This window comes from Panthera onca, chromosome D4, assembly GCF_046562875.1.
Source record: "Panthera onca isolate mPanOnc1 chromosome D4, mPanOnc1 haplotype 2, whole genome shotgun sequence".
Lineage (NCBI taxonomy): Eukaryota > Metazoa > Chordata > Mammalia > Carnivora > Felidae > Panthera > Panthera onca.
The window spans coordinates 75553844-75581142 of NC_138351.1; the positions used below are offsets into that span (position 1 = coordinate 75553844).

At 45.9% G+C, this 27299-nt stretch overlaps 1 protein-coding gene across 10 annotated transcripts in view; it reads right to left on the reverse strand.

Moving 5' to 3' along the window:
• Positions 1-653: 653 nt before the first annotated feature.
• The window catches only part of TNC (tenascin C), a 94879-nt gene continuing 68233 nt past the window's right edge, over positions 654-27299 (reverse strand). For 9 of the 10 annotated variants that reach the window (XM_078436558.2, XM_060608873.3, XM_060608875.3 and 6 more), the window contains 12 exons: positions 26500-26772; positions 20634-20756; positions 19124-19267; positions 16835-16954; positions 14631-14774; positions 13733-13863; positions 10345-10477; positions 8542-8693; positions 7679-7775; positions 6294-6455; positions 3604-3767; positions 654-1390 (listed from right to left, as the gene is read on the reverse strand). In XM_078436558.2, coding sequence (XP_078292684.2) covers positions 1280-1390; positions 3604-3767; positions 6294-6455; positions 7679-7775; positions 8542-8693; positions 10345-10477; positions 13733-13863; positions 14631-14774; positions 16835-16954; positions 19124-19267; positions 20634-20756; positions 26500-26772 — 1754 coding nt within the window. In that variant the 3' untranslated portion in view covers positions 654-1279. The remainder of the gene's footprint in view (positions 1391-3603; positions 3768-6293; positions 6456-7678; positions 7776-8541; positions 8694-10344; positions 10478-13732; positions 13864-14630; positions 14775-16834; positions 16955-19123; positions 19268-20633; positions 20757-26499; positions 26773-27299) is intronic. The other variant, XM_078436557.2, reaches the window with a different exon arrangement.

The window sequence follows — 27299 nt, forward strand, 5'->3', positions numbered from 1 at the left end:
AAGAACTTTGAGACCTGAGTTGAAATCCTAGTTCTATGATTAAGTGGGTAGGTAGCCATGGGCAAGTCGTTACACTTCTGTGCACCCTGTCATAAAAAAGTGATAGCAGAGACAGCTAACACTTAGTGGCATTTAATATACACCAGGCACCATGGTAGGGGCCTCATCTGGATGATATCATTTATTTTTTCGTAGAAATGCTATGAAGAAGTGTGAGCAACTGTACTTTACTCATTAAGAAACTGAGACACAAAGAGGTAAGGGAACTAGGGGATGGTGCAGCCAAGGTGTGAATGCAGGCTGTCTGCCTTTGGGCATCTTGATCCTTGCTAGATAACAGTTGTCACCTCATCTATATCATGGAAGTTTTAGCAGGCTACCTTAGAAGGTGGGTATAAGAGAGCCTCTGTGAGAGCACAAACCATTAGTCTTGAAAATGTTGAGTAAGAGGCTGAATCTTAAGTGGTAACCTTTTCCCAACCTCGCTCAACTTTGTTCAAAAAGGTGCTTTCCTCTCCCCCAGCCTGTAGCCTCCCACCTTTCCTTCTTCCTCTCTGACTTGACCACCATCCCTTTTCACCTTTCTTCTGTCTGTTCAAATATGGCTTTGGTGGAATTCAGGCTCAACAACGAAGGGCAAAACAACAGCCAAATTTAAAAGTACTTGTGCTTTTATTAAAAAAAAAAAAATACAATCAGGTACTGTCCAGATGTGTTTTGGAAAGGAAGATCTCTTTAAAAATCCTTAGTTTTCATCATCATCATTATTATATTAATCATATTAATCATATCCTTAAAATCGAAACAGTATTGCTTTTCTGGTTTTTGCTGTATGAAATGTAAAAAAAAATTGGGGACGGCCTCCAATGACACACACTGAATCGTTGCGGACAAAAATAATGATAATTAATTATACAGCTTTGTGTAAAATACAGCTGGTTCTAACACCGACTACCACTGTACACCCTACCCCTCTCCCATTCCCAGAGCCACCCAAGAGAAGGACAACCACTGTGATGCTGTCACTGGAAAATTTTTTTGCTGATTCAAACAACAAAACAGAAACCTGTGGAGATCATTGTCTTTGGTGCGAAGGAAATACTCGCAGGGTAGGTGAGGCGGGTGCTTCCGCCATTGGCCCCGATGATCCATGGTCAACTTTAACTCCTGACAAATACCCGGGTGTGGCTTGATGGTTGGACTGGTTGTGTTGATACTTTGGTAAAATTTGCTTCTTTCTCTGGGCCCTACTCCTCTCTCACCCAGTTGTCCCTGGAACTTACGCCCGTTTGCGCCTGCCTTCAAGGTTTCGGAAATTGCTGGGTCTCAACTTCATCTCAGCAAACTGGATTGAATATTCGTGGCCCTTCCAGTGGAACCAGTTGACACCCTGTAAAAGAGAGGAGACCTCCAGATGGGTTTCCAATAGGCAAGGTGTTCATTGATCATTGCTGCTTAGTTGACGGAACAAAAGGAGTTCTGTTTCAACCTGACCATGTGGTAGTTCATAGCTGTCTCTTGCCTATCTGTCTATTGGTCTGTGTAGTGAAAACTTCAAAGGAGTTGGCTGAATCTGACTCAGTTTTTAAAACTTTAGTCAGAAGTCACCGGCATTGGCATTGAGCTTTGAGCTGCCATTGTGAAACAAAATGGTGGCTGATGAGACTTCCCATGGGTAGGAATAGATGGTGAAGGAATTCAGGTCGTGACTGGAAGTTACAGAATTGAGTAGCTATATGCAGGGGAGTCTCTAATTCACGGGATTCTCACGGAGTATTTTAATAAGGGTTTGTATGGAATGGCAGAAAGAGCACAGGTGGAACACAAATTGTACAACCTGACATAGAGAGTTCAACCTCAACGCTCTTACTTACATACAGAGTTCAAGCTCAGTGCTCTTACTTGAGGCATAAGTGGTCTTAAACAAATCATCAAAACTTTCTGGGACTCAGTTTCACTATCTTTTTTTTTTCCTCTTAGGGTCTGATAGTGCCAACCTTGAAGGGTGTTATGAAAATTAAATGAACTTATAAAGGAGTGATTATAGTACCGGGCACATTGCAGGTGCGAAGTAAATATTACCTCCCTAATCTCCAATAGGGAGAAATATCCTTGGAAATTTGGCCAAAGATTTTTCTTTCTCAAGAAAAGATTATATTTGTGTCTGGGCCTCCTAATTCCATGTTTGACTCTTCCATACAGTCTACAGATGGTAGAGTCTGCCCTCTTCCCACTAGGGGAGGGATGTCTGCTTCCGGGAGTGCTCCTGTGAGGCCACCACCGCATTCTCTGACTCCTCTTCTCTCTCTTTTTTAAAAAAAAATTTTTTTTTAATTTACTTTTGTTTTTTTATTCTCAAGTTAGTTAACACACAGAGTAGTCTTGGCTTCAGGAGTAAAACCCAGTGATTCATCTCTTACGTGTGACACCCAGTGCTCATCCGAAGGGTGCCCTCCTTAATGCCCATCCCCCATTTAACACCCCCTCCACCCCATCAACCCTCAAGTTTGTTCTCTGTATTTAAGAGTCTCTTATGGTTTGCCTCCCTCTCTGTTTTTATCTTATTTTTCCTTCCCTTAGATCACTCAGGGAAAGACAGATAACATCTGATTTCACTCATATGTGGAATTTTAGAAACTTAACAGATGACCCCTCTTTTCTTTAAGCTACATAGGGCTGTGAGGGGACATGGAAAAGTTCATGGCTGGTACAATGAAGCAAAAAAAAAAAAAAAAAATTGAGACACTACGTGATTCTAAGTGTTTGGCATTCACTGATATCAGGCAGTGTCTGAATCTGACAGGGAGATGACATTTGGGAAAGGCTGGCTCTCCCCATGGGCGAATGCGTCTGTGACTACCCAGTCATGGTAAAGCACTGCCGCCTGATAGCTTGGGCTTTGCGCTGCCCTTCCTCTGCCCTCCTGCTTCCCTCTGACAGAGGCGCAGAGCTGGAAATGAGCCTTCCTCATTCTATCCTGGAGACTGAAGCCAGAGAGGGAGAGTGACATCACAGAGTCCACACAGCTGCCAGAGCTGGGGCAGGACTCGCGTAACTCCTTCGTGGCCCTTTTCTATCAGCTCGTTCTTCTTCCAACAGTAGATGGGAAAGAAAGGTTTCCTTTTGGGCAGGCAGCTTTTGGGTTGTTTTTCCCCCCAGAAGGATTTTGTATTGTCCTGGTGGTAGGGGACAAAGAAATAAAGATAGTGGAAAAAGGCTCCTATGGAAGCATCCTTGAGGCAACATGAGAAGGTGGAAAGAGCACCCTGCTTTCACCCCTGCTTCACCTAGACAGCCTGCATTTTATCTGCTTTCCTTCTGGGCCACAGACCAAGGTTTTGTCTGAGGAGAACGTTCTGTGTTTGGAATCCACATGACTGGTGGTTGTCCTAGGATCTTCATGGGTTAATGTGGACTGCTTCTAGGATTTCACCTGACCCGCAGTGTCCCTGAGGTTTCTCCCTGCTGGGGACAGAGGTGCCACCATTTCCCGGAGGTTGCTGCCCCCTCCCAGTCTCAGCCAGAACTGAGGGGCTGGGGTGCCTGCCTGTCACCCCCAACCGGCTTCCCAAGCCCTGCCCCAGGCACTCGCGGTTTACTCACCTGACTGTGGTTGTTGTCCCCGTATCTCCCCATCAGGTTGACACGGTGACAGTTCTTGTACCAGAAAGCCCCCTTGTAGGACAGGGCACAGTTGGTAATGGCTGAGTCCGTGTCCTTGTCGTAGGTGGAGAAGGATCTGCCGTTGTGGTAAGCCATGGAGTCACCTGCAGAGAGAAAACAATGGATCTGAGGAATCCCAGCTGGAGTGTCCCTGTGGGCTCTGAAGGGCAGAACCAGGGTGGCCACTCAAAGGGCCTGGGGTGGCCTGGCCTTAAAACACTGGACCTGGGATTAGGGTCAAACACGGGGCTGGAGGGGACATGAGGGCTCACTCTGAGGGCTCGCTTCTCCTAGAAGCAGTATAAGGTGGTAGAAAGAAGGTTGTGGGTGGCTTTGGAGGGTCCAGCTTCAAGTTCTGTCCCTTTCCTTCCCTAGTGTGATCATGCACACGTCAAGCCTCTTACTAAGCCTCAGTGTTCTCTTCTATAAAATGGAGCTAGCACATTGATTCTATCCACCTCAGGGTGCTGTTTGGACAATGGATATGAAGGTATATGCTGAATGGGTAGAGTAGTATGTATAATGGCTGTGACTGTTGTGACTTCTGTCACTGTTTTGTATTCCTTTATATAACGGAGCTCAGAGAGTAAGGTGAGAAACCCATGTTTAATAATGGTGCACTCCCCCCAGCAAATACAAGTATTTATTGCCACCCTGGTAATCAAACCCTTTACATATTAGAGGCCACCAAATAGTGTGTGTATCGTACAGTTATTTTTCACTATTTGTGGGGCCAGTGTTCCCTGATCCTTAGACAAGATGCCCATTTGTACGTAGCACTATCTAGGGATCCAGTTTGTCATTTAATATATTGCATTTTAGGGACATTTAAGTGCCATTTCTTTCTGTGTCCCTGCACTCCCAGCTCTGGCCAACACAGAGCACAAACATATCAAGACAGTGAAACATTTTACCCTGATATCTTGAAGCAAAGTACAAAGGGTCTCGGAGGCCTTTTTAATGAGGAAGCTACCAGGAGCAGGTGGGTATGGTAGAAACAAGACGACCTCCTGTGGAGGGCCGGCTGCCACGAGAGGAGGTGGCTTTACCAGGGTCACCTTAGTGAAGGGGTTCTGGAAATGCAGGGAGAGATGGGTGGAGGTCGCATTCCTGCTGCTTAGTGGCTTTGCTTTGCCCAGTGACAATATCCTTCTTGCCTGAAGCCACTTCACTCAGAGAGACATTTATTGCCAGGTAATAAAAGGCCAGGATTCTTTAAGGGACGCAGGAAGGAAAACAATTTTGGCCCATGGGCCTCTCTCCCTTCACTACCACCAGACTGATCTCAGAAGAGTTTGCTCTCTCCTTAGATCCAACCTGGCTCTCAGCAAATCTTTACCTGGAGACACTTCCCATTATGGATGTTTCCCCGCGGGGCTCAGAGAAGTTGGAAACATAGCATAGCTCTGTCTTTTGTGTTTTCATAGATGTAACTGGATGCCACCCCAAAGCAGGTAAGGGTGCTACCGGGGGGTCCTGCCAGCAGACCCCATCCCTCCTCGTTACCAAGCACACTCGTCCGCAGCCAAACCTGCCCCCCTGGGTCCACCTTCTACAAGCTGTTTCACCCCAGGTCAAATCGCCCAACTTTTCTGGGCCTCAGTTTCTTCATCTGTGTAACAGCAACATCTTCCTGGAGGAGTTTCTGTGAGAACTGAGGAGGGGTGATGCATGTGGAATATCTGTAGAAGATGCTACCTAGTGGCCTGGATGCGTGTTGCTTCTTTAATTTCTCCTCTACCATAGAGCCAGAAAAACCACACCAAGGCCATTTCAAGTCCATGAAATCTTCAAGATCTGAGCTAGGTTTTGTATCAGAAAGGGAATGAAAGGGCCACTTGAAAGGCAGTGAGCTGGGGCGCCTGGGTAGCTCAGTTGGTTGGGTGACAAACTCTTGATTTCGGCTCAGGTCATGATTTCGAGGTTCGTAGGATCAAGTGCCATGTCGGGCTCTGTGCTGACAGTGCAGAGCCTGCTTGGAATTCTCTCTCCCTCTCTCTCTGCCCCTCCCCTACTTGCGTTCTCTGTCTCTCTCTCTCTCAAAATAAATAAACATTAAAAAAAAAAAGGCAGTGAGCTTTTGGTCATGAAGGTGTGCAGGCTGAGGCTGGATGACCACGTGGCAAGGATGTCTTAGAAAAGATTCAAGCAGTTAGTGATGGAGAGGATTGTCTGCTACTCAGAGTGTGGTCCGCAGACCAGCAGCATCCCCAAACAGTGGCATCACCAGGGATCTGTATGAAATGCAGAATCTTGGGGATGTCAGCCCCTGCACATTAACAGGATCCCCTGGGGTCATATGTGCACAATAAATTTAGATGCACTGGATTAGATGAGTATTTAGGCCTCCAGGAGACTGTTTTTCTATCCACCTAAAACTGCTATCTAGAAATGGGTATGAAAAAGACATATTTTCTGATTCCCAACCTACTCTGTTCTGGTGACTAAAATATCTAGCCAGCTCTGTTCAGCTGCCGTTCTGGATTAGTACCTAATAAGGATTCAGGTATTTTGTTGATCTGATAAGTGGACAGATTAATGAAGCAAGGAGTGATGAGGAAATTAGCTAAAAACACAAGGAAGGCTTTTTATGGTTCCAGAGATCGGAAGTGTGGCTACCCCATACCTACCCGCGGTCCCGCTGTACCCCTCCACTTTCAGCTTGTAGCGAGTCTTGGCATCTCCCACGCTGAACCTGTCGTAGACGGCGTAGGCGGTCTTCCCGTGGTCGCGCAGGTCCACCCGGAGCTCGTACCGCCCTTGGGCTGTGATTTTGTGTAGATTGTCCAGCCCTGTGGAGGACAGGCAAGGGTTACAGAGGCAGCACGAGTGACCGAGGTCATTGTTTCTACTCCATCCACCCCATAGGAGCAGCAAGTTAGGCTCTCGAAAGAGGCTGGTGTCACATAAACCCGGGTTTGTGGTTCGGTCCACTCCTCACTGGCACAACACCAGGCAAAATACAGGATGTTTCTGAGCCTTGGGTAAAATTGGGTTGACATCTTTGCCCTGCCAACTTCCTAGGGCATTGTGAAGATCAGAGTGGAGGTGCCTGGGTGGCTCCGTGGATGAAGAGTAGGACTCTTGATCTCGGCTCATGGTTTGTGAGATCAAGTCCTGCATCCCGCTCTGAGCGGACAGCACGAAGCCTGCTCGGGATTCTATCTCTCCCTCTCTCTCTGCCCCTTCTCCCCTTCTTCCTCTCTCAAAATAAATAAACATTTAAAAAAAGGATCAAAGGAGATAAGGTGGAGAAAGCACCTTTTCAACTCCCAAGCTTCTTGCAAGAGAGAGGCAATGGTTGCCAGCCGGAGAGACATGCTGGGGCCCTGGGCACCAGAGTGCGGAACAGTGTCCTCTACGGGGAGATTATCTGCAAGTGTGAGCTGCATGTGCGGATGGATGGACGGATGGATGGATGGACGGGTGGATGGATGATGGCATTGTGGTGTTGGTCTGGGGGAATTTCAAGAGGCCGTTCAACTGCTTATTGGCTAGATTCCCGCAGGCACACAGCTTCATCTCTCTCTCCCATGCACAAAGTGGGGATTTTGAACCTTGCATGAGTGCCACGAGGCTCAAGGTTAGACCAGAGTTTTATTTTGTTTAAGTTTATTTATTTATTTTGAGAGAGAGAGAGAGTGTGTGTGTGAGAGAGCACGAGTGGGGGAGGGGCGGAGAGAAAGGGAGAGAGAAAATCCCATGCAGGCTCCACATTCCGAGCTGAGCCTGATGAAGGGCTTGATCTTATGACCGATCCTGAGATCATGACCTGAGCCAAAATCAAGAGTCAGCCGCTCACCTGACTGATCCGCCCAGGTGCCTCAACCAGATTTTTATTTTTAATGACCTAGAGAATTTAATGTCTTTTCCATTGAAGATTTGCAATTCTGCGTCTACTACCACAGCCACTGTTTCCTCCTAGTTTCCTTCTCTCCCATGGGTTGCTGTTAGGACAAATGACAAGGAGGGCAGAAATGGGCAGTTGGGACACCAACATGCAGTGCTGCATTACCAAGCCAGAATTCTTCTCTGCGGTCCCCAAACCCAGCAGCGTAGGCTTTCCAGTTGCGATAGAAATCCTCACGTCCATTCTTGCGTCTCAGGAACACCTATAACATAACCAAGGAATCAGGGTGCGCTTTAGCTATTGAAAGAAAGGGAAGGAATCTTTCTGAGAGGAAGAACATCAGACTGGGAAAAGCATCCATCCCCAGCTCTGTTTGAAACTAATTTGCTGTGTAACTGGGCAGGCCACCTCCACCTGAAAAACAGGGATTAAAAATACCACCTAGCTTTGGGTGATAACGATGTGTCAAGGCAGAGGTTCTAAATGCACCCTCTGGTGTAGGATGTTGCTGGTGGGGGAGGCCATGCACGTGGGGACAGGGGTATATGGGCACTCTCTTCACTCTATGCTCACTTTGGCTGTGAACCTAAAACCGCTCTGAAAAACAAAGTTTATGAATTAAAAAAAATACTACCCAGGTCGAATAGTAATGGGATCGCAAATAATTCATGTGAAACTCTTAGCACAGTGCCTGGTGGTTAGCAAATGCTAATTAATCCACATGATAGGCTCCATGACCACTGTCATTCTTATGCATCACAGAGCTGTTTGAGGGTCAGATGAGATAAATTACAAGAAAATTATTTTCTCGTTTTTTTTTTTTAATCCTCAGTTTCTTTCCCATTCCTTTGTTTAAGAGATAGTTCCTGAGTGTCTCTGTGTGACAGGCACTGTCTTGCAAAACCTCATGCACAGTTGGTGTCTGAGTGCATGGGGAGGACCTCCCCCTCCCCCCTCCCACCCCTGCTGAGCCCTCTGCCCCCAAGCTCCGTGAGGAGGACTCTGGAGCCTGTTTCGGTGATACTCACAATCCATCCACCCCCATCAGAGGTCATGTCACAGAAGACTTCCAGAGCCTGGGCCTTATCACCATTCAGATAAATGGTGTAGAGGCCAGAGGTCGTGTCTCCATTCAGCATTGCTTGGGAGCAGTCCCTGGGGAATGGGTACAGGAGTCCAGCTGCAGGATAAATAGGAAGAGTGGCCCTCTTAGAGAAGGAGGATTGGGTTAGGGGATTTCAAACTGCACCTCTACTGTGTATTAGCTAGATGTCTATGAGTAAGCAACTTAACCTCTCTTCGGCTCTGTTCTCTCATGTTCAAGATAAGGATAAAACCCATTTGGTGGGGGTGCAATGAGGCTTTAGAGATTACGGATATAAGGGACCCATCTCAGTCTCTTATATTCATGGAAACCACCAATGATATCAGTGGGAGGAGAACTGAGCCCCTGTGAGGAGCGTGTATCGGGCTGACCTTGATCTACCTCGAGCAGCCAGGCAACACCTGATGAAGACCCAGGTCCTGGCCAGATGGCTGGGTCTTAGGCACCCACAGGTGGCTCACTGTGGATCAGGACACTCTATTGGGCATCTAATAATGATGCATCCCAATCTCTTCAGAGGATTTGGAAGCCAAAAACAAGGATTCTAGTCCTGAACTTACACTTCCTTGTCTTGGGACACTGGAGAAGTCGTTTAACTGCCCTGAGCCCGGGAATCTTAGAGGGACCAAACAAGAATGTCTGGGGAATTTCCAAGTGATGTGATGCAAAAAGAATAAAACTTGATAGACATGGACAATTTTGGAGCTGTGCTTAGCAGGTGGGATGGAGAACTGATGGTCACAGAAGTTCTTTTCTTCTGATCTGACCTCCTCCCTGTACTGCACCTTCACTGGAGGTTGTATCATTAGCTGTTTCCTTGTTTCTTTCCCGGCTCTGGTCTGGGAGCATCTCTAAAGCACATTCAAATTTCTGTGCTCCCAGTACCCGGCATGAGATCTGGCAAAGAGATAACTTTCAATTTTGCACCTTCCTCAGTAGATGTGTGCAGATTGACTTGTGGGGAGTGTGAAGGGCCAGAGGCAGCACCGGAATGCACTCTGTGTACCCCACATCCAGGCCTTTCCAAAGGCTGACTCCCCCCTCCCTCAGGAAGGCATGCTTCCTCTTAATTCACCAATGAAATGCCTTGCATGTTCTCTGCCGAAGATAGCCAGTGTCTGCTGTGTAGGGGTGGTTCTCTGGGCCTGGAACATCTGAGCCCAGATCAGACTCTAAGTCATGCTATAGTCTTGAGCAGGTCATTTTGTGTCTGGGAGCCTCTGCTACCCCAACAGAAAACTGGGCATGATAATCCTACCGTCTTGGTGGGAGGACTGCTTTTGATTTTGAATGTGGACAGGCTTTGTAAATGCTGACATGCTGAAGGAGAGAAAAAGGGACACAGCTTACAATGAGCTTAGACCATGGACCACACCCTGGGCTAGGAGATCAAGGTCCTTATGGGGAAGGGATGCTTATTGATCCCATTGTATAGATGAAGAAACTGAGGCTTATAAAATGACAGCAACTTTCCTAAATCACACACGAGCAAGTGGTGGAGATAGGGATTGAATATAGATGTCTCCCTACTGGCCCTCCTTCCTTTTCATAATGAGGTCCTTAACTTCCTGTACCCACATCCATCAGACTTTCAGGTAGTAGCAAGGCATTGATCCTTTTAAGGGGTTTGATGGAAAAATTTTCTCAGAATCAGAGGAGAAGAGGAGGGTTGGTCTAGTCTCACAAAGTTTGACCTCAAGACTCAGATATACTCTGAGACTCTTACTTGTGGTAAAGATGGTCTGGACCAGCTTGCTCCTCAGGGGCCCATTCAATGCCTGGATCTTGGCTGTGTAGTGGGTGGATGGGCTCAGCTCTGCCAGGCTATAGGAGGTGGTTTCTGGACCCACAATGACTTCCTAAGGGCAGAAGAGAGAATATAATAGTTTTTGTCCACATACATCATCAGTGTACAGATGATACATTCATTCATTCACCCATCCATTCATTTCTTCATTCAGAAGAATCCACTGAGTCTCACTCTGTGTCAGGCTCCATGCTTACTTCTGGGACATCAGAAATGGGGAGACTGAGGCATGAGAAAAGGTGCTGAAGCCAGAGGGGGTGAGCAAATGAAAATAATATGAGAAGGTAATGATTTATCTCAAACACACTTGATTTTGGGTGGTGGAGTGGTGGAAGAAGTGGGAAAAGACCAGATGCCAAAGGGCCTTAAATGCCAAGCTGTGGAAATTGAAGTTTGTCAGGATAAGCTGCAGATTCCCAAAAGGGCTTTTGAACAAATGAATGATGTGAACCCAGCTTAATTTGGTAGCAAGGTAAATCACGCAAAGGGCAAAAGGTTTAGAGACCAGTTATACCAGTGGCCCCTAATATGGCACTTTTTCATCCTCCTCTGGGAAACTTTAAAATAATATAACACCTGGGCTCCATCCCAGACTGACTACGTCATAAGAGCCAGAAGTGGGGCTCTGCTGGGTGCATATTTAAGAAGCTCCTCAGATGATTCTCATGCAGTCAGTCTGGGGATCTCTTGAGTCGGGGGGTGACTGCAGTAGTTCAGTAGGCACGGCACAATGAAAGTCTGAGCTGAGCTGGCATGTCTCTTTCCCAGGACAGAACTGTTCAGGAGAGGTGTACATGTGCCTCTGCTGTCAGACGTCTCCTAACTACCCCTGTAGGTTGTGATTTTGCTCACTGGGCTGCTGTCCAGAGGACATTGATTTCAGCTTTCAAGAGATCTTCCTTTTCAAATCCTCTTTCTAGCTTCCAATGCCTGAGAATTCACCTTTTAGCAGATGACTTTGGTGTCTGGAATTGAAATTCAACCTACGCTTCTGGCAAACCAAACTCATCAGTGCTGTCTACAACCTGCAAACACAGCCAACAAGGTGTAGGCAATAATGAGGCAGTGTGGAGGTGCCTGGAAGGTTCTCTCGCACCTTCGCACCGGGAAGGTGAGGTTATCCTGATTCTTCCGGATGGAGGGTGGGGGCTGAATTTCAAAGGAGCTGCAAGACTTGCTCTCACCCCACGGTTTATTGGTGGCAGAAGACGGTCTTGCATTCTGTCTGCCAACATCCTGCCCAGGACTCTTTCCTCCTTTACCAGGTTGATTTTCTTGGGTGAAACATACAAACTCAGGGATTGGACATGTAGCAAAGTAAGTCAGTAAGTGGACACTAGTGACCTTTGTGTGGTCCCCGGGGAAGGATCAGGTGCAAAGCTGGGTTCATTGAATTACTTTGGCGATACAATTACCCCTCAGCTCTCCCGGCTGCTGTGAAAAGTGGCTTTCTATGCAGTCAGGGTTGATCGAAATGAGGCTCAGGACTTCAGGTAAACAAAGTCCTAGAAGGCCTGACTGGGAAGGGACTTTCAAGATTGGTGAGTCCAATGCATTCATTTCACATTATGTGAACGCTGACACAAGGTGCTTATGTAAAGGACTGCCTCTATGAACACAGGGAGTTAGTTTGTTGTTATTTCAACTCAAAGAAGGGCCATGGTAGAGACTAGAAATGTGTGTTCACTTCTAGTTAAACATGGGAGATTGGATATGCCAGTTTAGTTCTATCTTCTTCTGAAACCCACTACAATGAGGGTAAAGGGATATAAAGTATAAGCCCACAAGGATGAGGTGGATGATAGACGGGACAGATACAGGCATGCAATGTCAACAGGATCGTGACAGATGGGAAGGGGTGCCATGGAGTGACAAGTGAGGGGGCAGAGCTGAGAAAGCTGGGGCATAACTGACTAAGGGGGTGGGGCCAGTCAGAAGCGGGTCGATGAACACCACAGAGTCCAGCAAGTTCAGGAATGGAATGTGTACAAAAGCAAAGATGCCTTTGAAGACTAGTGTGGGGCATGGCTGAACAAAGGTGTGTTTAAAAGCTTAAATAAGGAATAGATGCCAAGCTTTCTAACAGTCTAGAGGACTCCAAGCTCTCCAAGCTCTCTTCAACAGTCTAGAGGACTGTCCTTCCCAGTCTAGATGAAAGGCTGAGGTTACTCTCTGGAGAGACTGAGCCAGAGAGAAGATTCTGGATTGAAATCCACCAGGCTCAGTGGTGCTACAGTGGAAACAGAAATGAAGGTTTGTTCACATAGGAGCCCAGGCTCTTCTTCCACCTATGCTCCTAGCAGCTTGGTTTGAAAGGGTTGGAGGAACCTCTAGAGAGATGGATTAGCTCAAGAGCAAAGGCTTATAGTACCACTATTTGTGAGTCCCCCAACAAAATGACTGGGTACTTGCTTACTCACTCTATGTTGAGCCCCATAGTTGACAAGACCTGTGTATGCATTTGGGACTCCCAATAAACTGTTTCATTCTTGGCTCAAGGACAAAAGGGCCATCGGGCATTGGGTGGGAGTCTCCAACATGAAAGAAGACCCAACCGAACAACAGCAGTGGAACCGAAAGAAAGAAGGAAAAAACTTGGAAGAGACACTATTCAGGTTGTAGAATAAAATACCAGTAACATATATTCTTAGAGATAACAAGAAAATGATGCATGGAATATATACAATATGCTAAAAGAAGATGAATGAACAGGGAATAAGTAAAAGATCTTGGAAATGTAAAATGTGATGACCAAAATTAAAAATTCAGTAACAAGTTTAGAAAATAAAGTTTAGAGATAAAGTTCACTTATGTGAAAGGAACAGCTAAAGTTATTTCAAATTGGAAAGTACGGGAAAAAGAGGAGAGAATATAAATAACTGCTGTAAACAGTATTAATGGTTGATGGCATAAGAACATGGTGATGTATGTTTCAATATCTAATGGAATGATACCATCTGTGACATTGTATATATGGCAAATATTCCGAAGAAGCCTTTGGCTTTTGCTTAATAAAACATTAAAGCACCATGAACCCAGCTCCTAAAATGTCCTCAAGTCTTGTGAGCAGTGGTTTTTGATCTTGGCGGGCTATCAAAACTGGAGTCTGGTTAAAATGAGACAGGGAGGCTGGAGAATATGATTCAGAAGGTCTGGCATGACATCCAGTCCCTATTGATTTGTTTTTTTTTTCTTCTCAGCTCCCTAGCTGTATTGGGGAGAAACAACCCTAGGGTAATTCTTTTCTCTTTTGAGGATCATGTACATGTTTCAAACAGCAGTAGAGAGTTTATATACTTCAAGCTACCTTGACTGTACCATCCACAGATTCATACACCAATAGGTAACCGGTGACAGATGCCCTGGGGGGTCTCCAGGTGAGGAGAGCAGTTTCCGACTGAACGTCAGTAGCAGTCAAGTCTCTTGGAGAATCAAGGTCTGCAGAAGATAAGTCATTTATTATCAAATACGTCAGCAACTATAGGACAGAAATCCCTGGCTGGGTTATCAGGAAGCCTGGGTTCAAGTCCTTGCCCTACCGTTGACCTGTATGACCTTGGGCAGAACCTTCCCCATCAGTAAATGAGGAGGTTGAGTCATGTGATCTCTAAAGACATAATTCTCTGTGGTTCATCTCATCCTAAGGGCCAGATTTTCCTGAGCTCTATATACTCTTGATTGGCCTTGGGTGGATTTAGGGAGAAAGACACAGCTGTGAACGTAATTACCAACCTCTCTTGCTCTTCAGTAATAGGACAGATGAATGCTGATATTGGCATTCACCTCTACTGAGAGGATGCTTCCTCTATTTCCCTACTTGCCACAGTTTGTAAGAAGATCTCAATGTATAAAAACCCAATGGACGTCTAGGAAAACGTGCCTGAAACATCTTTCTCTTAAAAATATTTCCCTGCCTAGAACATGGATCATTAAACAGTGGGTTTGGGGCCAGTGGGGCCTGGTTTTCCACTTAAAAAGCCCTCCTTTTAAAACCATTTCCTAGTCCATGGGGAGAACAGGTCATTTCAGTTCAAAAGGAAATGGTGTGTTTCTTAAGGTCCTGACTGAGTGGGCACTGGTGAGTTTAGCTGATGCTGACATCATCACATTGCAAGGATCTGACTTAAGAAAGAAGGGTTAGAGAGCATGAGCACTGAAGATGAAGGCTGTGGGTGGGCGTCTTCCCGCTCCCAGCGTCTTTGTACCTGTTGTGAACTTGGTAGTGATGACTGAACTCTTCTGAGGCCCTTTCTCTGCAAAGATTCTCAGCACATATTCCGTGGCAGGCTCGAGGTCGGTCAGAGCATACTCCACTGTGTTCCCGGATACCGTGCGTGTAATTTCTGGCACTAGACATAAAATACACACACCGAGGCAGTTACCTCTCCCTGTGTGAGCCGTCAGCACACTTGGCACATGGCACACACATCTACTTCTAGCAACAATTTTCAGTGACCCTGCAGAAAGGCAGGTTTTGATTTCTGAAATGACACACCCTCCTCGCTCTGTATATGAGGAGTGCTCACCTCATATACAAAGGATTTATCACACGGGGACTGGATTTTTCTGGGCACCACCAAAAAGAAAGGGGACGGGGGGGTCAGGGCTTTCCACATGGTGCTGGCTGGGGCAGCTTTGCAGCTGAGGTGTGGGAACCAGCTAGAGGAGAGTTGTAGCTAATGTCCCCAAGCCTAGGGCTGCCCAGATTTAATGTGTCCCATTGCTTGCTCTCACCCCCTTTTGGCTTACTGTCATGTCCTTTTATAATTTGACAGATGTCAAATCATGAGGCTGGGGAGCCACACAAATTGGGCAACTGCAGACACCCCAGAGCCTGGTTACTGCTTCCCAGACCTCTTTGGGTCAAGTCCAGTGACAGATACTGAACTATGGTGCCAGGCATGTGTGTTTATTTCTGAGTCACATGTGACTGACCACCTTGGCATGCCCGGGACTGAGAGGTTTCTCAGGGTGTGGGGCTTTTAGTGCTGAAACTGGGAAAGCCCTGGGTAAACTGGGATGAACTGGTCATCCTGTCTGTCATCCCTGAAACCCCCTTTTCTAGACCTGCCTCGACTCGTTCCATAATCACTGTGAACTATAGTCTAATTTACTATATATAGGTGTGATAACCCCAGATTCCCTGACTCGGAGGAGTTTGCTCTTAAGGAATATTTAAGAATTGAAGAGATGAATGAATGAATGAATGAGTGAAGAAAAAGAAGTGTAAAAAGAATAAACCCAAGAATCTCTCTTCCCTCAACCCCCAACTTGCTCTATGCTTACAAAGAACTCTCTTAGCTAGTGTCCAAGGGAGAATTAAGATTTTCAGAGGCCCCAGACATGGGTTATGGTGCCTTTCACATTGTCACTGCAAGTAAAACAATACTGAACCATAAAATATGAAAACTTCCATATGCTTTGAGATTAAGATAGGAAAATTTTTTTCTAGGGTAGCTCATTACAAAAACATGAATTCATTCACCGAAAAGAAATCTCTTTCTCCTCTCTCTTATTTGTATTTGATCTTATGTTTTGGTGGTCATGGCATGCTGGTGCCCTGAACAAGTGTTTAGTCTTATAACTGAGTAAATGAATTAGCACAGATATCTGCAAAGACAAGGAGAAATCACTTCTGATTTCTCAATCACGCCTGTTACAACTGGCTCCCTCTGTGGCCTCTAAGAATCCCAGGTTCCCCAGCACCTCCTGAAATGGCCTGTTTATTTTAAATTTTTAAAAATTTTTCATTTAATTTTGAGAGAGAGAGACAGAGCATGAGCAGGGGCGGGGCACAGAGAGAGAAGGAGACACAGAATCCAAAGCAGGCTCCAGGCTCTGAGCTGTCAGCACAGAGCCCGACAGGGGGCTCAAACCCACGAGCTGTGAGATCATGACATGAGCCAAAGTCAGACGCTTAACTGACTGAGCCACCCAGGTGCCCCTGAAATGGCCTGTTTAAGACTCAAGATTTTGAACTCATTCTTTGTAAGAGATGACAACTGCTGCTTAGAGAGGAAGTCTCACAGTGACAGGCAGGGACACTAGCAGGGGAGGAGGGACAGGCTGGGGAGACACATGCAGGCTGGAGATGTGCTCTTTGTTTTCCTTGAAATTACCTCCTGGCCTTCCTTGGTGTAACCACAACAGTGATGCTCTCTACTCGTCAGCAAGCACATGAGGATGGGTAAGGCCTCCTTTGCCCCCACCCTGGCCGGGCCCTCCACACCCACCCATCCAGCCCCAGCCTTCGGCCCATGAGTCTATTCCGAGGTTGATAGACACAAGGATGTCTCTGGCCTTCCAGCTTACCCGTGTAGTTTTGCCATCCTGGACCAAAGGTGATGGGGAAGAGGTAGAACAGGACAGACACTCCTCCTGGTGGGGAGGGTCTCAGACGTGACCTTACCTCTCTCCCCTGTGTAGGAGATGACATAACTGTCCACAGGGGCAATGGCTGGTTGCCACATGGCCAAGGCTTCTGAGTCAGTGATGTTGGCTGTCACCAGGCCAGATGGGCCATCCAGGGCTGCAAAGAGAGGTGACTATATGTTGGAGAGATAGGCAGTCATGGGGTAGGACATCAGACACAGCTGCTCTGCAGTCTCCCTGGTCCTAGACTCCTGGTGTTGGGGTTGGGACACAGTGTCTGTTGTGTGGACAGTTCTGAGTCCTGAGTCTGGAGCCAGGACCACCTTGGTTGGAGTCATGATTCCTTCCCTTGCTGGTTAGGTAATCTTGGGTCTCTGTTTCCCTACTTGTAAAATGGGAATACTGCTTCTGTCTGGCTTCATCCTCAGTGTTATTTTGATGCTCACATGATATCGGAGGTGAAAAGGAGCTATATAAACTGTAAAGGGCTGGGCACATGATGAGGGTTATCACTATAGTTCATATCACTTGTTACAAAAACAGGGGGCATAGGCGGCCAGAGGCTCTTCTGGGCTTTAAAGGATAGCTCCAGTTAGGTGGCTCACAGGCAACATGGAGCCAGGCCCCAGAGGCTGCGACCCTGGGTTCTACCACAGCTTCTCTGCCTAGTGTCTGTGTGCCCTTCTCCAAACCTCACTTTCTTCAGGTATCAGAGGGCGGCTGCTCTAAGGATGAATTAGACGATGTGTGTGAAATGTCTGGGATAGCGCTAGCTCACTGCAGCTGCTATTGTTACTTTTTTTTTTTGAGTGGGGAAAAGGGGCAGAGGGAGAGGGAGAGAGAACCCTAAGTAGGCTCCACACCCAGTGCAGAGCCTGACGCGGGATTGCATCTCATGCCCCATGAGATCATGACCTGAGCCAAAATCAAGTGTTGGACGCTTAACCAACTGAGCCCATACTACCCAATATCCCTTTCTCAGAAACTAACCTAAATACGACTGTTGCCCCCTAGCATCTGCATTTATTACTCAGTTATTCTAGGACAATGGCCCTGGGAGGGTGGAGGGCAGTAGTCATTAGTTTACTTCAAAGATGAGGCTCCTGAGCTCCAAGAGATGTGATGACCCGCCTGAGAAGCAGGAGGAGGCAGAATAATTTTGGAAGCCCACGCGGTCTGCTCTGAGTTTCTTCCTGTTTCAGCCTGCCTGTACAGGATCTCCTTTAAATGCCGAGGACAATGGGCCTCAGGAGGAAGTGCATCCAGCTTTTGCAATCTGTTGCCGTGGAGAGTCATGAATGAAAGATTTCTATGGGGGAAATAGGGCCTGTGTGGCAGGGCGGACAGGACTCTGGGTTCAGATGGGATGTTTTAATTGCATATTATCAACTTTTTTAGACTATTAGGATATTTTTAAAATTTCCTATGAGGCCCATTCTTTGGATCCCTTAATGGATTAGACTGGATAATTGCTCGTCTATCAAAGGATAAATTGTTCAGAGACATGGCTGCCTGAAAAGAAATTTTCCACTTCATTCTCCTTCAGTGCAATTCATTATTTCCCCCTCCTTACAGCATGCTGTACAAATCAGGTTATAATAGGACAATAATCCTCTATTTAGAAGAGCACAGGGCTTGGAGTGAGGCTGACCCAAGTTCAAATTTGTTTCAGCAATCACTAGTTCTGTGGCCTTGGCCAAGGTATTTAATTTCCCTGGATCTTAGTTGTGTCCTCTGCAAAATGGGAATGATAACAGCCATTTTCATGATTTAACGGCAAAGGGTTTAGTAACAGTGCCTGGAATACAGTGACTGCCCAATCAAGAGTACTTTATGGCTGTCCCTATTACATGTCAGTGTGAAGCACCTGTTTGGAAGGACTGCCTCAATAGGCAGGGAGGGAAGGACGTGGATTAATGTGCACAGTCATTTACATTTACGGAAGCTTTACAGATATCATTTCATGTGATCCTTACAGCACCCTGCAAGGGATGCAGAATTATACCCATCTTACAGAGAAGGAAACCAGATCCTGGAAATATTAACTGATAGCTCATGTATCTAGAAGTGGTAGACTTGGGATTTCAATCCAGGTCAGTGTGACTCCCAAACTTGTACTCTTTTTTCCACACTAACCCAAGAAATGGAGGCCCAAGGAGGGTAAGGATGAAGGCAAGTTTACCCTGCCCATAAAAGGCTGGGGATGGGCCAGAAATGAGGTCTCTTGTGCTCCAAATTCAGTCCATTTTCCACTAGGTTTCCCAAATAAAGGAAAATTTTCCAGCTGCTGAGTCATGAGCAATAATACGGAAGGTGAGAAAAACACCTGTGCTGAACGATCCTGAGACGGGCTCACTTTCCTCAAAGCCCTTCATGGCGATGACGCTGACGAGGTATTCTGCTCCAGGCAAGAGCTTCGCCAGTCTGGTCTGAGTCTTGGTTCCGTCCACAGTTACCACTGAGGGTGTCCCTGGAACCCGGCAAAAGCAAGATCGGGAATGGTGAACCTCCCTGAAACATACCATCGCCCCAAGAATGGTGTATCCTATTTGGAAATGAAACTATGCCTTTATCCAGTACCATTTTCTTGACTTCCTCTCATTTGCTCCTACCCTCTGGTGTAAGAGAAGAGGCCTTACTTTTTGTATAATGCTTTTTTTCCATCCATGCAGATGCCAAAAAGCAAGCCAGGAGCGGAAAAAACATGAAATCACAACGTGCTAAAAATGGCAAGTTTCCGTTCAGTAGAGAGTTGGCATGTCATGCACATTTTATTTATTTATTTTTCCCACAAAGACTATGAAAAGCTCACTCTTAACGTATATCTGGTATATTTAACCCATTGTCTTAGCTTTGGAATATACAGACTCCCTTACTAGCAGAGATCCTACTCTTTAAGAAAAGAAGATGGTCATAGTCAAGTCCGTACTTATATTTATTTAAAAGGCCTGAATTTATACTTCTTAGAATTTCAGGGCTGGTGAGGAGCTTGTGTATCAGCTGGCCAAACTTCCACTGGGCTGCTACATCATCCCTTTGAAGAGGTATTAACCTTCCTTTCTGTGTATCCTTCTGCTTTCCAGAATGTCTTTAGGCAGATTTGACTGTGTATCCCCGCCCCCGCCGCCCCCAGCCAAGCATGGTCTTTGTTGTGGCCCCTTTGCGCTGGACTAGAACTCTCAGCTCTACTAAGTCACAACTCCCCATCTGTACCGAGACAGGCCGAATTGGAAATCAAAGGGTAAAACTTCACATACATCCAGCTCAAGATCAACTTTTCAGATCAGTGTGCTCAAAGAGAAAAAGGCCAGTGTATTTAGAGTCTCTACCATTATGAGAAAACAACATTGGGGTCCATTTCTTTTTTTCTTTTATTTTTTAATGTTTATTTGTTTTTGAGAGAGACAGAGAGAAACTGAGCACAAGTGGGGGAGGGACAGACAGAGAGAGGGACACAGAATCCAAAGCAGGTTCCAGGCTCCATGCTGTCAGCATAGAGCCTGAGGCAGGGCTCAAATTCACAAACCGTGAGATCATGACCTAAGCTGAAGTTGGACACTTAACCAACTGAGCCACCCAGGTGCCCCAGGGTCCATTTCTCACAGAAGTTGAGAACTTCAAGGCTGGAGAGGGTCTTCATAAAATGACCCTACACAAGGTAATTCTTCCAAGGATCTTAGAGCACTTTACAAATGAAATCTACAGAGGTGGTCTCAAATAGAAGGAAATAATTTTCTTTGGTCATATTTGGGGAGGATGGCAAGTATCAGGGCTTCTTCACTATCCCACTCACACCCTCCAGGCCACTCCTCCCCTCCCCTTTTCGAGTGCCCTACCTCCTCCAACAGGGACATAGGTGATCCGGAAGCTCTCCACCTGGGCAGAGGGCGCCATCCAGCTGACAGTGGCTGAGTTTTCAGTGATGTCTGAGAAACTGATTTCCTTAGGAGAGCCCATGGCTGTCAAGGAAAAAGCACAGGAGAAACCCAGAAACAGTCAACTATATTGCTCATCAATGATTCTTCCTGGATTCCTTATCCAGGAAAACACAGCCCCTAGAGTTTGTGGCTGAGCCATGCCTTTAGGATAGAGAATGTGGTGGTCTAGGGTCAAGTTGTGACTCGATAGAAACAATTGTTTCTACAATTCTACAGCCCAGGGCTGTAAAGCAGCCATTCGGTTTCATTTCAGTACAATGTTAACACCACAGCTGACATCTAAGGAAGTGAGGCTGGCTGGTTTCTCAGCTTGGAATATGCCATCCTATCATTTTTCATTTTTAGCATTTTTTTTTCAAACTTTGCATTGTAGCTCCTTTTTATTAAATGATACTAAGACTTGACAATGGTATGGTTCTTTGCAATTGATTGGAATTAACCCTCATTTAGAAACCCCTGAGAAGGTGTGGTTGTAGCCATTTTACAGAGGAGCAAACTGAAGCTTGGTTCTCCAATGCACATTGTTGTGGTGTGACCTTTCTGGGTCCCAGGACTGGGCAGCAGAGCCGGCTGGAATCCTGGGGATCCTGGAAATAATGTTCACATGGAAACTGACCTCGACAAACCCATTCCTAGAACTGGATGGAGGTCCAGAACCAGGAGAACAAACAAACACCTCACACACACTGGGCCCACCTGGGGGGAAAGTCATGTTTCTGCTACAGCCATACCTCCCCCCAAACCCAGTTTCCATTGGCTTTGTTCTGTATTTCTTGGCTTAGCTCCTTGCCCTCTTCAGCTGACCATGTTAAAGCAGAGAGTTCAGGAAACAATTTTCAGGCCTCCAGGGAACTTGTTTCTCATCTTTCCCTTCTCCAACCCACGTTGATCATTAAGTTTTAAAACCCACAGCTCACTGTGGGGAGATGTTTTTCTTCCCTCTCCATTTCTTTTTCCCTCCTCTTTTGGCTTTCTCCTGTGACCTGGTAGCACCTCCAGACTCTGAAGGGGTTGACTGGGGTTTTGCCCTCTCCTTGGAAAGCTCTGGAAACCACAAGGGCTCTGGAGCCCCGAAGATCTTGATTGTCCAAACACCATGGAGGGCCTGGGCAACCTGGGGGCAGGTCCCTTCACTTCTGTGGGCCCCGGTTGCTCCATCTGTCCAGTGGAAAAAATGATGCCCACCTACAGGAATATTTTTAGGATTAGCAGAACTGATGGACGTAAAACCCCTAACAGAATCTGGCATGAAGTAAGAATTCAGTAAACATGATTGCTCTCTCTTTCGTTCCCATGTAACTATTTTTCCCATGGGCTACCCTGGATTTTGAAGTAACTTCCAAGAAAGATCTAGATGAGGCCGGCTGAAGACAAACCAACAAACCCCAGTGAGGTGTGCAGATGAAGGCACTGTGGCTCTCCTGCAGCTCGCCGGGGTCCACACCGCCTTTCACTCTGACTGCAAACCTCACTGGTGCAAGTCCTAGCACATTTTAGATGTATCTTTGTGGCCACGGCTTTTGTTTCTCTAGATCCTAGGTTTTCTCATCTACAAAATGGCAATATTATCTGCCATGCTGTAGAAACCATAAGAATTAGCAGCCTCATACATCGTGCCCGCCTGAGGGATGTGCCTGATTAGAGTGGCAGGAAAACAGCCATGTATAATAACATGAAGGAATGGGACAGTAGCGATGGAATTCTAGGTTCATTGGGGTGATAGTTTTGGACAATAGGCCTTCCTAGGTGTGGAAGACTATTTGTTATTTTAGTATATCTCTTTCTGTCATAAATAATGCCCTAAGTCTCCAGGACCACAGCAGAGGAGATGGTCAACGGGAACCTAAAGACAGAGCTTCACACAGCAACTAAATCATACTACTTAAAAGCTGGGAAGACCTAAGCAAGGCAATGCCTCTGTCTCTCTTCCCAAGTGGATGCACGATTTTCAATAAAAACTCCATTATGGAAACATCTGGAATTGTTAAAAAAAAAAAAAACTCACAAGGAGGTTGATGAGGGCTTTTATCTGTAATTTGCATAAAAATTTGCCTCCCCAAATCTGGAGCAAATGTCCATTGCTTTAATCACCTGGCCCTTGATAATCAGCTTTAAAAATTTATTCTCCCTTCAACATACTTTTTTTTTGTACACTTCATATGTCCGAGGTCCTATATTAAGCTAAGGGGACAGCTACTGTAGCCAGTATGGTTTAAGAGCAAGGATTTTCAAGTTAGACTGACCTGGGTTTGAATTCCATTCTGGCCTTACCTGCTAAAAACACCTTACCCCCTAAGGTCTCAGTTTCCCTTCCGTGAAGTGGAACTGACTGTGGCACTCCCTGGCCTGGCTGGGTCATGGTGATTCAGTGAGACGAAAATGTGTCCGTTGCCCGGCTTCATGTGGCATGGAGCTCACGCTTTATAATTGGTGGTTACTATCTTTATGCTTCATGGGAGTCAGAGCCAGAGGCACCGAGCATAAAGAGCCTGGTTCATATAGAAGGAAGGATTGCCAAGCAAGGGTCTCTGCAGACCTGCTGAGTCAGGCCCCGGGGGCACAATGCTGTTGCAACTCCGGTGTGTGGTTTCAAGTGCATCTGAACTGGAATTGAGCAGAGGACTTGCTGGGAAAGGAATGTTAGGGGGGAATGGGCGGCATATTCTGGGAGTTGGGAGAAGGGACACTGACTCCCCCATTGGCCTCCAGGGAGGAAGGGAGTACCAGGGATGTGTGTGTGTCTGGAGGCAGTGATGGGGACAGGCTAAGGAAGCATTTCAGGCTCCTCACTGAGCACTAGAAACTCCAGAGAAGAAGAATAAAGCCATCATACTCTGTTGTTGGATTTTTAACTATTTTCTGTCTATTCTGGGGACCCTCTATTTGGGCACACACACCGGTGTCTAAATCCCCAATGGCAAAAGATGTTTCTGGTAACTCTGGGCTTTCCAAAGAAGGCCACCACTGCCGTGAAGATGTGGCTCAAACAACGGAGGGGAAGAGGAGCCATTGCAAATACACGGATCACCAGACGGAACAAAAACTTATGACCTAAGTATCCACCAGTAGGGGAATAATTAAGTAAGTAAATAAGGCTCATGGGATTGTTTCTCAGATCTAATAAGCCAGAAACACACATACACTACAGTGTGCAAGAGTGTTGCCCCAACAAAATTTAAAAAAGAGAGCTTAGATTTGTGTCAATTTTGTCTATCTGCATAGACAAGAAAGTGGTAAAATTGGCTGCCTCTACATAGAACAACTGGGTAGCAGGGACATAGCTGAATAGGGACTTTGCTAGATATTCTTTTTTTTTAATTTTTGAATTTTGAACCAAGTGATCCATGAAAAAATAACATTTACTTGAAATCACCCAAACATAAGAATAGCTAATATTGCTACAATGGGCAAGGCAACAAAATACTCAACAGTCATGGGCTTATTTAAACCTCATAGCTGAATTCTGAGTTCAAGTCTACTTGCCAGATGAGGGGACTGAGGTTCAGAGAAGAAAGGATTTGCCCAAGACCACGCAGCTGGTAGAGAGAAAGGATAAGACTCCAGGGAGTCTGCCCAGAGGCTCCAGGCCACACCACTTGGTACACTGCCCCCAACAGCCTTCCCTGCCGCTGGGCACTTGCTGCTAGCAGCTTGTGCTCAGGAAGCCAGAGGAGAACCTGCAGCAGCTTTTATGAGGATAAGGAGGAACAGAATATCTCAGAGAAGGGTTTACTACTGTGCAGGAGAGGAAAGAGGAGGAAGGATAGAAAAATGGAAGGGAAACTTTCTAAAGCTGATGAGGTGATGGTGGAATCAGATGTGTGTTGTCTAATGGAGTCACCTCCCCTGTCCTCTCCAAGTACAGAGGGGATTTGGGCACACACACGCACACACACACACACACGCACACACACACACACGCACACACACACACACACACACACACACACACACACACACTTTGGCTGTGAAATACAAAACCCCAAAGAAAGAAATCAAAGAATGGCTTTCCAAAGCATGGGGTCTGCCTTTCTTTTCTTTTGTTCTTAAAAAAAGAAGAAGAAAAAGAAAAAGCTCTTGATTATTCATTCTCTCTCTCTCTCTCTTTTTTTTTTTTTTTTGCTTTAGCACTGTAGGGCCTCTAGAAAAAAAGATCAGCAAAACAAAATCAGTGATCAGAAGTAAACTTTGAAAGGCAGTGTTTATAAACCAAGGTCAAAAATCAGGCTCCGTCTCTGATCTCAAGTTGTTTTATGGGCAGCCACAGTGAGGGAGGAGACAAGGACCCGCATCCCAGGGATAGGGTGTCCAAGTTAATAAGAAACAGGATTTTTCCTCGGACTGAACTGCTGTCTGCATTTCAGCATTTCCTCCACGCCTACAAATACTGATTATGGTTTCTGTAGGTGGCGTCTCCTAGCTCAGTAGGTCCTGAAACTTGATGTAATAAAATACCCATCTCTGGACCAAGAGAAGGTTTTGGCTAATGTTGCACTCAATGCCTGTCAGAGACAGCAAGTATGTACCCTTGTCAGTTAGCTGTCATCCAGCCTGCTTACATTTATTTAGTAGTAATTAAAATAAGATGGTGTTTGGGTTCTACCCCAAACCTGGCCTTGTGACATTAGGCAAATCACATCGGCTTTCTGGGCCACAGATTCTTCATGCACAAACAGAAGAGGCTGGGATATACCATTCCTCTGGTCCCTTTTACCCCTCCTTGTGCTTTTGTGATTCTTTCTTCTGATCCCTCTTTGAAGCAGTCTCTCTCTAGGGAGTGCTATGTCTCTCCTTCTCCCTCAATTTCAGGAAGGAATTCACCCTACCTTTCATAGATCTTTCCCTCTAAAGAGACTGTTACCAATCAACTTTTTTCTCCTTGAAACAACTCACATGGAAAAGGGTCTGCATTTCGCCCTCTAATGCCTTTTATTTTATTTTATTTTTTTTTAATGTTTATTTATTTTTGAGACAGAGAGAGACAGAGCATGAACGGGGGAGGGTCAGAGAGAGGGAGACACAGAATCCGAAACAGGCTCCAGGCTCCGAGCCGTCAGCCCAGAGCCCGACGCGGGGCTCGAACTCACGGACCGCGAGATCCTGACCTGAGCCGAAGTCGGCCGCTCAACCGACTGAGCCACCCAGGCGCCCCTCTAATGCCTTTTAAAGTTGTTATGAATATCACATAAAATCAGTGAGCTTCATGAAGAGCAGCTTGTTGACCTTGCCAGCTCCCTCCTTTGATCCTTCCTGATCACGGTACTGATTATTCACACACAGCAACTGATAAATATTCATCTTTATAGGTGGAGGTACCACTTCTCCATTATCCCCTGCCTGCTCTAAGGTCAAACATTTGACCAAAGAACAAGGAATTATACTTCTGCATAAAAAAAAAAAAAAGATGGGATAATTGTCTTAAAGAAGGGTCTTTGGAATATAAAAAATGCAATAATTGTAATGATGATGATGTATTAATGAAAACAATGAAAATCCAAATAGCTTTAATTTACTGAGTTTTTGCTATGTACCAAATCCTCTGCTATGGGCTTTCCATGGATTATCTCATTCAATCCTCCCAGCCCCATTCAATAAATGGCATCATACTCTTCTTGAATTAAGGCTTAGCCAAACTGTCCACACTCACACTGTCTATAATTGAAAGACCTTGGCTGCATTCAAAGATCTTGTAATTTCCCAGCCCTGTGAAAGAAAATCCCCAAGTCATGACTTTTCTTGGTTATATCCTGTTTATGTACGGTACCTGTTGTTGCTATAGCACTGACTGGTTGGGATCGCCTTCCACTGCTTATTCCATAGAGTTCAATTTCGTACTCAGTGGCCTCTCTGAGGCCAGTTATGTCCCTGGTTCGTTCGGGGGCAAGTAGGGTTATTTCCATTGGCTCAGACTGCTTTTTGGTATCTCTGATTTTGAGAACAAAACTGTCGAAGACCCCTTCATCAGCTGTCCAGGACAGACGGAAACCGTCTGGGGTGGCATCTGAAACCAGAAGGTGGTCAACTTCTGGCTCGGCTTCTAGATGGGAGAAAATGGTGGGAGGAGGAGAGAGAACATCATTTACCAGCCAGTGCAATCTTCTTTTCCAGTGGGCGTATCAATATTCAGTGGCCCTGCGGCTCTCAGAGATAGAAGTGTCCTGAATACCAAAAATAAAATTATCCAACACAAACAAGTAGATCTAGGGGAAGGGAAAGATGGAATTCACACATTCACTACAAGCCAAGTGGCTGCTTGCATATGTGAGTTTTGTCTAAAAGCAATTCTATAAATCCACATCTGGACTCAGCTTTGGCCCCTCCCATGCATTATTAAACAAGTTCAAAGCCAATAACTTGTTTACATTTGTGCTCTGATCTCCCAATGGCTGAGTGCCCATCCTCTGTAAGACCTTTTTCTTTTCTTTTAAAAAGATAAATAAACCAGTATTAATGATCTGTAGAGTTGCCTATGATGATACTGCTGATTATATTTCCCTTGATCCTGAGCAAAATGGCCTTTAAAATGTTATGTTATGGTCTTTTTGCTTTTTTCTTGTTAGTACT